The sequence below is a fragment of the Beta vulgaris genome, chromosome 5 (assembly GCF_026745355.1).
Source record: "Beta vulgaris subsp. vulgaris cultivar EL10 chromosome 5, EL10.2, whole genome shotgun sequence".
Classification (NCBI taxonomy): domain Eukaryota; kingdom Viridiplantae; phylum Streptophyta; class Magnoliopsida; order Caryophyllales; family Amaranthaceae; genus Beta; species Beta vulgaris.
In genome coordinates this window covers 55,356,224-55,369,850 of record NC_079206.1, presented here as the reverse complement: position 1 = coordinate 55,369,850, position 13,627 = coordinate 55,356,224, and the positions used below count along the sequence as shown (strand labels likewise).

General features: G+C 35.6%; 3 protein-coding genes across 5 annotated transcripts; 1 reads left to right on the top strand and 2 right to left on the bottom strand.

The window, feature by feature from the left end:
* Positions 1-768: 768 nt before the first annotated feature.
* LOC104893973 (SNAP25 homologous protein SNAP33) lies at positions 769-5,015 on the bottom strand. 3 transcript variants are annotated; one of them, XM_019249656.3, is made up of 6 exons: positions 4,763-5,015; positions 3,080-3,717; positions 1,944-2,037; positions 1,735-1,868; positions 1,263-1,360; positions 769-1,096 (listed from the first exon to the last, which is right to left on the bottom strand). In XM_019249656.3, exons 2-6 carry the CDS (start codon positions 3,590-3,592, stop codon positions 997-999), a joined length of 939 nt encoding a protein of 312 aa, XP_019105201.2. In that variant the 5' UTR covers positions 3,593-3,717; positions 4,763-5,015; the 3' UTR covers positions 769-996. The 3 variants fall into 3 exon arrangements, with proteins under 3 accessions (XP_019105201.2, XP_010678419.2, XP_048500284.1); XM_010680117.4 differs by having other exon boundaries at positions 1,735-1,865; positions 4,763-5,010; XM_048644327.2 differs by lacking the exon at positions 4,763-5,015 and adding an exon at positions 4,669-4,693.
* A 1,581-nt stretch (positions 5,016-6,596) lies between these two features.
* Positions 6,597-12,007, bottom strand: LOC104893972 (hypothetical protein). The gene is made up of 9 exons (XM_010680116.4): positions 11,566-12,007; positions 10,811-11,014; positions 10,273-10,330; positions 10,030-10,092; positions 8,648-8,723; positions 7,716-7,831; positions 7,478-7,567; positions 7,264-7,395; positions 6,597-7,094 (listed from the first exon to the last, which is right to left on the bottom strand). Exons 1-9 carry the CDS (start codon positions 11,904-11,906, stop codon positions 6,960-6,962), a joined length of 1,215 nt encoding a protein of 404 aa, XP_010678418.2. The 5' UTR covers positions 11,907-12,007; the 3' UTR covers positions 6,597-6,959.
* Positions 12,008-12,811: 804 nt separating this feature from the next.
* On the top strand, positions 12,812-13,624 carry LOC130591461 (uncharacterized mitochondrial protein AtMg00310-like). Its single transcript, XM_057394786.1, has one exon. It carries the CDS (start codon positions 12,812-12,814, stop codon positions 13,622-13,624), a length of 813 nt encoding a protein of 270 aa, XP_057250769.1.
* Positions 13,625-13,627: the final 3 nt, after the last annotated feature.

Sequence of the window (13,627 nt, the reverse complement as noted above, 5' to 3'; positions counted from 1 at the left end):
AAAAAGTGGGTTTATTTGTGCTTTGACCTAAACCATGCTCCTCCTAATAATAATAGTAATAATAATTAGTAAAGCTACAATAAAAAAAATATATAGAAACAACAATAATAATAATAATAATAATAATACTTAATAGTAATGATATATATTAAATAATAATAATAGTAATTAGTAAAATAAATTATACCAACATAATAATAATAATATTTAACAAAATGGTTATAAAAGAATAGAGCTGAACTGAACTGAACTGAACTGATCTGAACTGATCTGAACTGAACTGAACTGATCTGAACTGAACTTATTGGAGCTGAACTGAACTGAACTTATTGGAGCTGAACTGAACTGAACTTATTAGAGCTGAACTGAACTGAACTGAAAATAAGCTGGGGAGAACAGGCCCTCAATCTTAATATGCAACATCCCAAAATTTTGCTCCCATACAAAAATTTATAGGATTTCACCAAATGAGCTTTAAGCTACCAAATCAACGTCATATATACTTCTCTTTTCGTTTCTTTTTTATCTACACTTTCTTTTTTTATTGATTTTTTTAAAATCTACACACGGTTGCTTTTTCTAATTTTGGTAAAATATCACATCTAATTTATCCTCTTTTTCCACAATGTCATCCACTTTTTAATATTTAAACCCACTTTTTAATTTCTCTCTCGACCTTTTTATCTTTTCTTTCAAACTTTTGTACTTCCTCCTTCTTGGTTCTCCCTCAAAATTAAGTGAGCAAGTTAAAAGGAAACCGATGGTGAATTTGTCACTGGATAATGATACTTTACGATATTTTTCATTATTCACGAGCTAATATAAATATCAAATACAGACATAGTGCACATACAAAAATGTTTTTTCAAATAATCCTCCTCCCTGATTCACAATCGTTTGACAAACCCAATTACCCAAACAGCAAGAAATTTAGGAAGGCCATTAAACTGAAAGGGCATCCTTGGGTTGAAGTTACCATGTCGCAAGCTAAACTCATCATTTCCCAAGCAACCGGCGTGCACGTTGGTTGGAATCTTTAACTCTATCATTCAAGATTGCAACATCATCATCAACGTGGTTTAATGAATGGTTTTGCCTGAAATGGATACATCAAATGTTATGTCAAAAAGCTTGCCAAACAGTAGCCAGCTACAACAACCAATGGTGAATTCTCGGTATTACGAGAAGGTAGCATTAGCATGGTTCAAATCTAGGAATTCAGAGTAGAAGAAGTCGAAAGGCTTAATGAATGCAAGACTAACCGCTGAATCTCAGATCCCATGTCCTGTGCCATAACCTTCAGCTCGCCTAACAGATCACTCAAATCTGACAAGGCATCATCTTGCTTCACCTTTTCCGCCTGTTTAAAAGAATTAGCAGAAGAAGTTAAAAATCCAAATTAAACAAAATTGAGGCATCCATTCCTGTATGAGATGAGATGGTTGTGTGATCAGAAATTATGTACTATTAATTATCATAAGAAATAAGGACGACTTTGTATATTATAGGGTGACTTCTATTAAGATATGGCCCAAATGAGTTTACATTTTCCCTTGTATAATTAAAGACAGTCCTGTGCTAGAATTTACCATTGAAATCTAAATTAGTTATGCAATAGATACATGATGATCTAAATTTTGACAAAATTACTTGACGAGATTAAAAGCATTTGATAAAGCTCATAAATTTCAAAAAAGCTCGTAAGCTTTGTTGGATATAGTCAGAAATACAAACCTCAACTTTTTGCAATGCATTTGTGGGTTCAGGGGGTGGAGTCCTAGACTTTGAGCGTCCATTCTTGGTAGATGTCAATCCCAGCCTCTCCTTCTGTTCCAAATGGCTACCTTTACTCCAAACAGGATCATCTGCTGAAAATGAGATCTGTAAGTGCCAAAGCTATGTTTACATCTTAAATATTTTGAAACAAGAGAAAAGACATAAACCTCTCAGCATAATAGGGCCTTTGACTGGAGCAGTCTTCTTTGGCTTCCAAGTCTTAGAAAACAGCCCTCCAAGACTTCCTAAAAGCTTCTCCCCCTACAATCAATGAAAATAATATTAGTCATGGTTCCATAAAAGAAAATGGGAAAATCCAGAATACTTGCATGAATATTACAGAAGCAGTCACGCAACTTTCCATATAGTTATACAATTGTATTATACTCTATACATCTAAAAGAGGGAAGAGACCATGACTAATAAGCACTAGCGTCTAATGAGCAGCAGGTGATAGCCTAGTGGTATCAGCATCATCTCCGATCCCAAAGATCCTGGGATCGAGTCTCACCCCTTGCAAGAACGGATCCCCAATTTCCCCCCTCCTTGCAAGGGACTTCATCTTACCTTTAAAAAGAAAAACAAAAAAACACTAGCGCCTAATGTGTTGTGTTCAAAAACCCTAGAAAGAAAAGTGATCATGTTACTCACAATTCAAGGCTCGCTAAACAAACTGATTAATCTCATACCCAACTACGAAAAAGAGTGGCCTGAGTATAACTCTGACTCGAGGAGGGGACAAGGAACCGAGAGCATGGCTCTGCAAGCGTATGTGGGTTGTGAGTATGTCTCCTTGTATCGAGTAGTCGAGTGTGTGTATGGAAAAGACAAAATGGTCTCCTCTTAAAAGATTTTTTTTTACTCCAGGATCATGTAGTTCAGACTTCAGATGTGAAGCCTCATTATTTTTCAAAGGTAAGGAGAATTCCCTCGCAAGAAGGGGGAGAAATTGGGGATCCTTCTTGCAAGGGGAGAGAATCAATTTGAAGCCTCATTAGCAGCTAACTCAAGATCAAAACTATTATAAGGTTAACTATTGGAAAAAACAACAAAGGTCAGGCAACATTGTTCTGGGGATTAATAAATGCGCAATCTCCTGAACTTCTAACTGAAAACAGATACAATGCTATACAACCAAACACATCATGAATAGTAATAGAGTTAATATGCTGCAGTAAACATAGTAAATAGTATCTAGAAGCTACAATTTTAAGGATCATATTACTTTTAAAATAAGAGTACCTCCCTACTCAAACAATATTGTCATCGGTAAAGACCAATAAAAAATAAAAAATAAACCTACCCGACTTAGATCATAGTCCATACTGGCAGCCTCCTCATGGGTTCTTCTAATCTGTTCACCTTGCTGATGAAGAGTGACTAACGTCTTGGTAGCATCATCTCTTATGCCCTCAGCAATCCTCAAACAGTTATCAACACTCTTTGTTGTGTCCTCAGCTTTATACGCAGCATAATGTTCCAAATCTTCCACACTTTGATTATCCACACCACCTGCATCATAAAAATCGTTCTTGTATTTGTTTCTTTGTGCATAGGTGAAGGAATACTTAGAGGTGGATGAACTTTCTTCTCTCTCTCGATTATCAACGTCATCATCAAAAGGGTTAGTCATGCTAGAATTTGGTAAATCTTTTGGCGGTGCAGAAGGAGGTTTTGTAGCAGATCCTTGCTTCGGCTTCCTATCAGACTCATCATCTGAATCAAAAGGATTAGAGCTCGCATTACTAGGAACTTTCGAGCGAGCTGAGCTAGGCTTAGCAAACCTATGTAACGGTGAGTTCTTTATACCAATCATTCCCAAAAATTGTATGTTATGTACGAAAGTACTGAACAGAAATGGTCAGGTTTCACAGCGAAAAATGACTGTACAATGTTTCTGGAAATTATCCCGATCCAAAACTGAAGCAGCACAGCAACAAACTGCATAAGATGGATATAGAAAGCATAAGCATACAATTTATAAAACCAAATCATGATTCATAACAACACTAAAGATAGATGTAAATATTTATAAACATTGCATTCCTTATAAAACTTCAAAAAAATAAGAAAGAAGATTCAGCAGGAAAGCTACAACTTAGTCAAGGGAAGATATATAATGAGACTTAGGAAGGGGGAAAGAATCAAAAAAGGTGGACATAAAAGTATTCCCTTTAACTTCATTTTCAAAAATTCTTTGGATTCCATTGACTAATAGACGACCCAACCTAACCGTTTAAAGCAAGATTAACAAAATGCCGAACATATAAATCTTACAAATCAATACTACAACAACAACAAAGCCTTAGTCCCGAAATGATTTGGGGTCGACTAACATGAACCATCATACATAACCATTCGCGAAAAGCGAAAAAACTTACATATAAATTAAGGGAGCATTACCAATTTCAAATCAATTGAGAAACTCTACTTACTTTTAAGATCAACTTGGAACACAGAACTTAATTCCAAATTACAGGGTTTAAATATGGATCAAACAGCTTATTCTTAACAATTAAGCACCAAACACAGAACAACAAACAACCCAGCATATGTGAATCACCCACAAAATCAATTGAGTTCGTTTTGTAGTTAAATCAAAACACTTTAATCAATCAACAATACCCACAAAAGAAGAATATTTAATCATTCAGAGAAAGATTAATACGACCTAAATCTTTTTATATGCTAGAAAGAGGAGATTAGCAAAAGAGAAAAAAGTAAATATGGGTTTAATTTCGAATTTGAAGTTAATAATCAACAGTAAAAACTCAAAAAGCATATAAATTGAAAGCAAAATACTTCAATCACATGAAAATTAAGCACTTACACAAGTTACAATATTAACAATAGTAAAACAACCAAAAAAAATGCAATAAACAAAGTTAAAACCTTGGATTCTAAATTGTAATACTTGAATTACTCCATCTTTGAGCATAAAAAAAAAAGCGTAAAATGGTGAAGAAGATAATAGAAAGGGTAGTACCTGAAATTGAAAAAAGCGGGATATTTGGTAGAAAATTAAGTTGTTAAGAAAATAAGAAAGATAAGAAGACTTAATAATGAAGAAGAAAGAGAGAGGAGAAATGGTCTAGAAGTGGAGGAAGTTAGAAAGAAATTGCCCGTTTTAAAGAACACGGCTTCTCTCTCCTTCTTACGTTGTTGTTTTCTCTCTCTATCTTAATTCTTAAACCTTCTAAGACTTCCAACTTTCTTTTTCAGGTTTGATTTATGAAGAACTACTTTTGTTGAACAAATCAAACTTTTTGAAGATGGGGGTGGGCGGACTTAAACTCCTTACATTTTTTTTAAGGTTTTGTTCTTTTGGACTGAATTAATAAAAACTTAATTCAATTTGTTTTCTCTTATAGTCTAAGTTTAATTTGATTCTTACAAATTAAGTTCAAAGTTTTACTTACTCTAATGTTTCGTTTAAGTTAGGGTTGTGCATGGTTTGAGCGGGCATGAGGGTGGACCTGTTATAGCTCGGTGCGGCATGAGAGGCTTGATGGTGTGTCGTGGCAGCATCTGAACTCCATTTTTAAATTTCAACTTTAGCGTCATACGAGTATGATGGACTAACCCGTTGATGTGCTCATTTTAGAGTCAATAATTATCGGAGAAATGAACAGGTGCAAGTTGCAACCAATTACCTTATTATATGTCCACCAACTTTTCCTCTCCTCCACAAAATAACATATTTGGCACCATACTACCACTGGATGCATGAATGTCAAAATGCGAAGTAAGAGAGATAAACTATTCTCTAATAGACATGAATGCTTTTAAAAGATTATCGATATTTATTTTTTATTAGGTATGTAAGGTGATTGGGAAGGGAGATTGGAAATCCATCTTACAAGGGGTGAAATTTGGTCCAAAGACTTATGGAATCAAAGGTGACACCAACACCACTATGAGTTATTTATTAGATTTAGACCTTTGTATAATTGTATTAAGTTAACAACTTCATCACCACATCGATCAGAAAATAAAGTTCTTGCCTTGAACTCCAATGCCCTCCCTCCGTCCCAATTTATAGTGATTGTTTCTCATTTTGCACAAAAATTAAAGAACTCATCATTTGCTTTAAATATAGTACTTGCATATGAAAGATAATTATTTGCATAAGAAGATAAACATTTGGATCGAAAAATACAAATATTGAATATGACTACAACTTTACATGTAAAAATAATGACAAATATTAAACGGGTAAATGAGCAAAAAACAAAAATATAGTACCATACTAAAAATAAAAAAAGATGAGAAACAAAAAGAACATTTTAAAAACCCTAAAATGAAATACAAGCATTATAAATTGAGACGGATGGAATAGTAAATAATTATCCGTACGCATCATATGGAGAATAATTTTAACTTTAAATACTATCTAGAAAATTATTTAAACTATCTAGCTAATGAAAACTCTCTATGTTCCATTCAAAGTGTTTCTTGCTTGCTTATCTCCCTTTCCTCTAATAACAATTTACAAAATGTTATTGACCATGGATACAAAATGTGTACGCCCTCATCAAAATAAGGATGTGCATGGAACATGATGTTTTGAGCTTTGACTTATCACAATTTACATGCAAAAACAAATAGCTAGAATAGAGGATAAAAGTATATAATACACTTTCCCACGAAATGACCAATTAAATACTAGCATATGGAGTAGTAAATAAATTATATAAAAACCATGCGATGTATGAATTCGTCATCCTACCAAATCCCAATTGTATGCTTATCTGCCATTTTTTAATGTCCATTACAAGTCATAATTAAGCAAGTGGGAAAAGAGTTTAACAATCTTCGCGTTTACTAAGCTCAACTTTCATACTACCAACAACTTTGTAGTTTGTACAAATGATAATAAGGTTCATTTTCCTGTATTCACCCATAATGTTTTCAAGTAAAACATATAGTATTTAAGATTTAAGTCATTTGCCATTTATCCCTCCTGAATAATCAAATCCCATTCCTTTTTCCTAATAGATACATCACGTAATATCATCAGTGATTCTGTCAATGGACCATCAGCCAGACACCAACTATAGTCGAAAGCTCGAATCATCCTGCACGCGACCAATAAATCTGCTCTCTCATCACAGTTTCCTTCTTTGCAAAGAGATCAAGTCATAAAATGCAGGGTCTAAAACCATTTTTAAGGCTTCAACACATTACACTTCAAAACGTTTGAACCAATTGCTTATGGTTTGGGCAAGAACTTTGGTGTCATTCAATGAAGCAGTTTTCAAGCCTTGAGCAATAGCGTCCACAGGCGTGTAGAGGTCCCCTACTTGCCATTTTGGATCCTGATCAGTTTAATCACCATATACTCAGTAGACAGATAAATTCAGCAGAACTTGGCGAGATATATATTTTCTACTCTTCCTCTTCAGAAAAAAAAAATGTATGTGCTCAAAATGTCATTAAAGAGGTACACGTATGACTAAGGAAAGTGGACTTGTTATAACACATTACCTGTATGCATGGTGTCAGGTGGTTACCACTTAGTTGGACCTTCTCCAGGGTTCCACCAATAGACATAACACGGGGCTTCATTGTTTCTTCAAGGAGATCTGTCTCGTCAATTGTATCAAAACTGAACTTCACCTGAGACAGACGACACTGTGATGAAAGGAAGATAACAGAATCATGGTGTTAAAGAGAAGATGATGAGGGAAACATATCATACCAGTAATGTGTGTGGGACATTGTATGAGCCCTTACAACGTTCACGATTTTCTGCAGGTGTAGGCCGGAACTCGGACACTCCCTCTCTAACCTAATAAGATCATATAAAATTGAAGTATCAAAAATTCAAATTTGGAAATTGGAGTAACAAAATAAGTAACTTAATTGTTCCGAAACTAATCTTTATACATGTGGGAAAAAAAAGACTAGACCGAAGTGCATGCTCAGATTAACAGTACCTCATTAAACACCGAGGGCAATTGATCCACAAACTGAGTGACTGAAGATAACAACTCAGGATCATTTTGTGATATTACTGCTCCAGCTCCATCTAGTAGCGCTTTCCATGCATCTCCTATGTAATGCAGTAGTGATAGAAAGCACAATTAAAATGATCAAGACATTTTTGATAAATAAGCAACCTCGGATGTTAGATTGACTTGTATTTACGACTTCAAGGAGCATGATAGAAAATGCAACAGGACCAGACTGTATGACATGTTTTTCCACTAGTTTTCCCAATTTCACTACATTCATACATACAAGGTTGTAAAGAAATATGAAAAAGGCTCCAGTAGTCTAGGATAGTTTCTGAAAATTCTTCAAAATGTTGTTACAAACTAAATATAAATAGAAAAGTGAGGAGCACTTACATTTCAATAATCATTAAGCTGTTACATTTCAACTTGAATAATGACACAATTTATTGCAGGTTTCCACTCAAACAGCATGGTCAACACATAAATATGAGCAATCTTAGGTTATTTATCTTTCTTGGGGGAGAAGCAACATATGTTGCTTAATCACAAGATGCTAGCATTTAATCTAGATTCTAGCTCATGACCATAGTGAAGAGAAGTGAAACAAGTGATCATTTAGCTAAGTAGAACTTCATAGATTCAGTAGTAGTTAACTGTATGAGTACAGTTCAAAAACGGTTTTAAATGAACGACAGTAGTACTGAATATGGATCCTAGCTCTGCATGTACTGTCATTGATGACCCGAGTCTATGAGAGATAAACTGATTATTAAAGTCTAAAACAACAGATAAGTTGAATTGGCATTCTTTTAATTTCTAAAAAAATTATAAAAAAAATTAAGAATCCATCTGAAGACTACAAATGGAACATACTAAAATACAATGGAGCTCCGCAATGATTAGAATCGTACCTGATACACTGCTTGCCATTGAATATGCTGGAGTTGTTTCCACCATTGGCATAACCTGACTAAGTAAAGGCCCCAGCTGCAGAAAATGTTCCACAGACCACAATTACCATCTAGAAAAGAAAGCTGATATTTTCAAATACAAAAGGTGAAAAGCTAATGATCCAAGGAGCTGAACCAGATTCCTAATATTGCCCAACTAACCCACACAAGTAACAGTACCTAAGCATAAAAGGATAATCAAATACAGGTCCACAAAAGTTTTAAAGAGGCAGGAATCTTGGTGTCCATGAAAACAGATAATACGATAACAAATAAAGCAGACATCGACATATGACCTTGGTATCAGTTTGTAACTAATCAGTGTCTCTACAAATTCTAGAAGCTACCTCAACTGAATTAAAATGAAAAAAGAGCTGAAGGAAATGGAACGCCACAGCGAATTCATCATTTCACATGCTGCTTTGCGTTATCACTAGCTATTTACTTGGACTCTTCATTTCACCTCAAGTATCCGTGTCGAATCTTTGATACTTTGACATAGGTACAGACATTTCGACACTGTTTTGGGCCAATTCCCTAGTCGAACACTTGAACACATACCGCACCCGACACAAGTACCCGAGTCCAAGGAACATAAGTCAGAAGTCACAACTAATAAGCAATGATTCACATGTTTCCCAGTCACAATGCTCATCAATGAAACCACAACATAGTGACAAGCAAAACAAAAATGAGAGGTAAGAAAGAAGCAGTTCAGACCTTCAACACATCAAAATATTTTCAGAGTATCTAATAGGCTTGACAGTAATGATTATGCCACAAAGAAGAATCCTATTTCATATTTTAAGTTTGCTGTTAATGGATGTGAATGTGATAAATTGCATCAGCATCATATGTTATGTGTAGCTCAAAAGTCTGCAGGTGCAGCCAGCAGCATTCTATTTACAGTGAACTACTGCTCTAAAAGAGATCAAAGAGGAAATATGATATTTTCCTTTCAATAAGTCAAGAATCAAATTTAGTTGGAACAATTGACTGACATGACCCCAGCAGAAACTAACCAAAGCATGTGAAGCAGCTTAATTTAAAGACCTATGGAATGAGTCAAGTCTACAAGTTTTTGACTTAAAAGTTATTTGCATAGATTATACTGTGGAGACACTAGAGAACTCCTTATAGGTATATGTTCAGAACTCTGAAAACTCAGAGGTACATCCCCAAGAGTAGCTCACAGTTCCTACAAATAAGTTGGATTGAAGCACTAGCACATCTAACTGATTAGCAAAAAATAAAAAGGAAATTAGGAATAATTCAGTAGTATTATAAAATTCAAATGATAATGATAACTGAAACCAAAATATGAGCAAAGGCATAATTAGTACCTGTTCAAAGTACGGCACTGCCTCGGTTGCTGACCGGTTGTTGAATGACACTATGGCATTAGCCTTCCACAAGAGACATATTCTTCGTCACATAGTGCAGATCGCCAAAGTTAATATAACTAATAATTGACATATTTCATTTTCCTATATACTATAAGTCTGAGAAATTAAAATTTGGGCTTAAATATGCCGACTACTACAGTAAGTGAGTAAACAATCAAAGAAGACGAAAGGGGAATAAACCTTTGGTATTTTGTCAAAGAAGTAGCTTGCTGTCAGCACCTGAAGGAGTGCTCCATTGCTGCAGGAAAATCAAACAAAGAAAGTAATCAATGGACAATGATAGTGTCTTTTCTGTTGATGGCAAGTTAAATCTCCCACAACTCCAACAATGTGGTCCACATTTTTCAGCATTGCTGTGAAACAAACATAGCGTTAAAATCCATCAAGTATCTTATTCAATCTTCTTCTCCTTGTCTCCAATAGATAAAAGACTAATACTGATTATTGAAGATATCATAGCACATAGCATCCAACTTCTAATGGTAAAAGATAAAAAAGTGATACAATAATTGAACTAGATCCACAGTACTGTCAATTGGACAGGTTTTATGACTCCATCCTATAATTACTGAGTACAGTATACACAACATAATCCAAAAGACGAATGCAAACAGAATGCTATAGAAATGCACCACATTCACCAAACTCTGCAACCAGATTTGGCAAATTCAATCAACAAAGCATGATCATAGATGAAGCACTGAAAAGAGTAACATACCTGTGGCCAACAGAGAAAATAGGAAGGCCAACGAGCTGGGAAGCATCGAGTTTCGCATCAGATAACCCAGAAGTGAGAAGAATATCCAAGCAGGCATTAAACCTCTCATAAACCTGCCTAGCTGCATCTTCATGATTGAATGTCACATTATAAGGAACTAGCACAACAAGATATCCTTCCTTTGCCAATAGCTCTATTAGATAGCTGAATAGAAATAAAAGAAAACCATAAAGACCACTAATTCTCAGTATCTAAGTCCATAATTCTAGGACCCAAATTCTTAGTCTACACACATGTATAAATCAAGCAAGAACCATTGATAGACCTAAAATAGTAGTAACTTAATGAATAACTTTCACATTGACAAAAAAAGATATTCATCCTTGAATTCCAAATAGCTCAACTAAACAGCTAAAATTAAGGGAAAACCTAACACATATCCAAAGGGCCTACATACAAACCCATGGGCGATGAGGTTCCATCTTAGAACCAATTGGCGATAGGCGGAGTAGTCCACGAGGATAGGACTCTCCATGTGGGTTTTCCTCTCAACAAAAAAAAACCACATAAACAAAAATTAAGCAAATCATGTAGAACAAGAACCCATTAAAACTAACAACTTTCACTATTTTTTCCAAATTACTGACTTAAACTCCACAAACCCAATTAGCCAAACACCCAAATGCAGTTCTCCAAAATAAATTTGAATTGAAAATCAAAATTTCTCAAATTCTTCAAATTAAAGAAAGACAAACCTGTAAGTAACATGAGAAACTTTGCCAATAAAAGCTCCACCAAGGAACTTAATAATGGCACGAGGTTTTCTGAAATTTGGTGGAGGAACTACCAAACAAGTATCCACAACAATCTGCCCATTTTTCTTGTCAAAAGAAGATGAAGAAGAAGAGTTGTTGGGTCTAAAATTGCTATTGCTACGTCTCTCAAAAAACCCACCACTAGAAACCATCTTTGGACCAGTAAATTTGTGGGGTTGATAATTTGGGTTCCATTGCCATGATGGTGTGATTGATGATTTCTTTGAGATTGTGAATACTGGAGATAATATTGATTTTGAGGGACAAATTATTGTTGCCATTGGTGGGATTATGTTTGATCTTAGAGTTTGATTAATCCAAAAGAACTTCTGCCAAGATTTTACTGATGTAAATTAGAGTTATTGTTGTCACAAAGACACGATGAGCACTTTAAAACCACTAAGGGTCTCATATGGTTAGATACTTGGATGGTGACAGTTAAATCCAATTTGGGTAAGTCACAAGTTACCGTTCCAAAGTAAACAATAAAGGGAATAGTGAAGAATAAAAAGATTTCTTAAGTTACTATACTAATATATGTTTGGATTGATAGAACACTTTAATCTTATTGAAGTAATGAAGTATATTCAAAGGAAACATGAGTAAAGCCTATGACAGAGTGGAGCGGGGTTCCTCAGGAAGCTACTATTGACGATGGGATTTGATGGAAGATGGGTCAATCTGGTTATGAGTTGTGTTGCTACTGTCTCCTCTCGTATTCCTTCATTATTAATGGAAGGGTATGTGGTTCTGTTACTCCTTCTAGAGGATTACGCCAGGGTGATCCTTTATCTCCTTTCCTGTTTATCTTGGTTGCTGATGCATTCTCTCATATGATTAAACAAAAGGTGGTTACGAAAGAAATTCATGGTGCGAAAGCAAGCCGGAATGGTCCAGAAATCTCTCACCTTCTTTTTGCAGATGACAATCTTCTCTTTACTAGGGCTACCCGACAGGAGTGCTTGACAATAGTTGATGTTCTCAACAAATATGAAGCAGCATCCGGGCAGAAAATTAATTATGAAAAGTCGGAAGTATCCTTTAGTAGCGGTGTAAGCTGTGCGAAAAAAGAAGAGTTGATAAATCTTCTCCATATGAGGCAAGTTGATAGACACCAGAAGTATCTTGGTATTCCAACTCTTTGGGGAGGTCTAAGAAGGTGCTTTTTCGGGAACTATTAGATAGAATGTGGAAGAAGTTAAGGGGCTGGAAAGAAAAGTTATTGTCGCGAGCTGGGAAAGAGGTTCTGATCAAGGCTGTTATCCAAGCATTGCCTACATACATAATGGGAGTTTATAAGCTTCCGGTTGCTGTCATACAAGAAATCCACTCTGCAATGGCTCGATTCTGGTGGGGAGGAAAAGGGGATGAGCGGAAAATGCATTGGCTAAGTTGGGAGAAAATGTGCAAACCCAAGTGTATGGGGGGTATGGGATTTAAGGACCTTGCAGTTTTTAATGATGCTTTATTGGGCAAACAAGTGTGGCGATTATTGCATAATAAAGAGTCCCTTTTGAGTAGGGTAATGAGTGCCAAGTATTATCCTCATGGTGATGTTTGTCAAGCGCGGTTAGGATACTCGCATAGCTACTCGTGGCAGAGTATTTGGGGTGCGAAGAGTTTGGTATTGGAGAGTTTGATTTGGAGGGTTGGAGATGGAACTAAAATTGACATATGGAGTGCACCATGGGTAGGAGATGAAGAAGGTAGATTCATCAAGAGTGCTCGAGTGGAGGGTCTTGAACTGGTAGGAGATTTGATGGATGTTGAAAGGAAGGAGTGGAATGTGGAACTAATCGATAGTCATTTCAATGAACGTGATCAACAGTGTATCTTGGCCATTCCTTTAAGCACCAGATGTCTACATGATGAGTTAACTTGGGCGTACTCTAAGAACGGCACTTATTCGGTGAAAACTGCTTATATGTTGGGAAAAGGGGGCAACCTGGAGGATTTTCATAAGGTGGAATATATAATGGAGCTTAAATGTGTCGCCTAATGT

Coding starts and splice junctions, on each gene's coding strand:
- LOC104893972 (XM_010680116.4), bottom strand. CDS start 11,906: ATGGCAACAATAATTTGTCCCTCAAAATCAATATTATCTCCAGTATTC. Junction 8,724..10,029: donor CAGTGCCGTACTTTGAACAG/GTACTAATTATG, acceptor CATTTTCTGCAG/CTGGGGCCTTTACTTAGTCA. Junction 7,095..7,263: donor ACCTGACACCATGCATACAG/GTAATGTGTTAT, acceptor TAAACTGATCAG/GATCCAAAATGGCAAGTAGG.
- LOC104893973 (XM_019249656.3), bottom strand. CDS start 3,592: ATGATTGGTATAAAGAACTCACCGTTACATAGGTTTGCTAAGCCTAGC. Junction 2,038..3,079: donor TGGACTATGATCTAAGTCGG/GTAGGTTTATTT, acceptor CATTGATTGTAG/GGGGAGAAGCTTTTAGGAAG. Junction 1,097..1,262: donor ATGGGATCTGAGATTCAGCG/GTTAGTCTTGCA, acceptor TATCCATTTCAG/GCAAAACCATTCATTAAACC.
- LOC130591461 (XM_057394786.1), top strand. CDS start 12,812: ATGTGGAAGAAGTTAAGGGGCTGGAAAGAAAAGTTATTGTCGCGAGCT.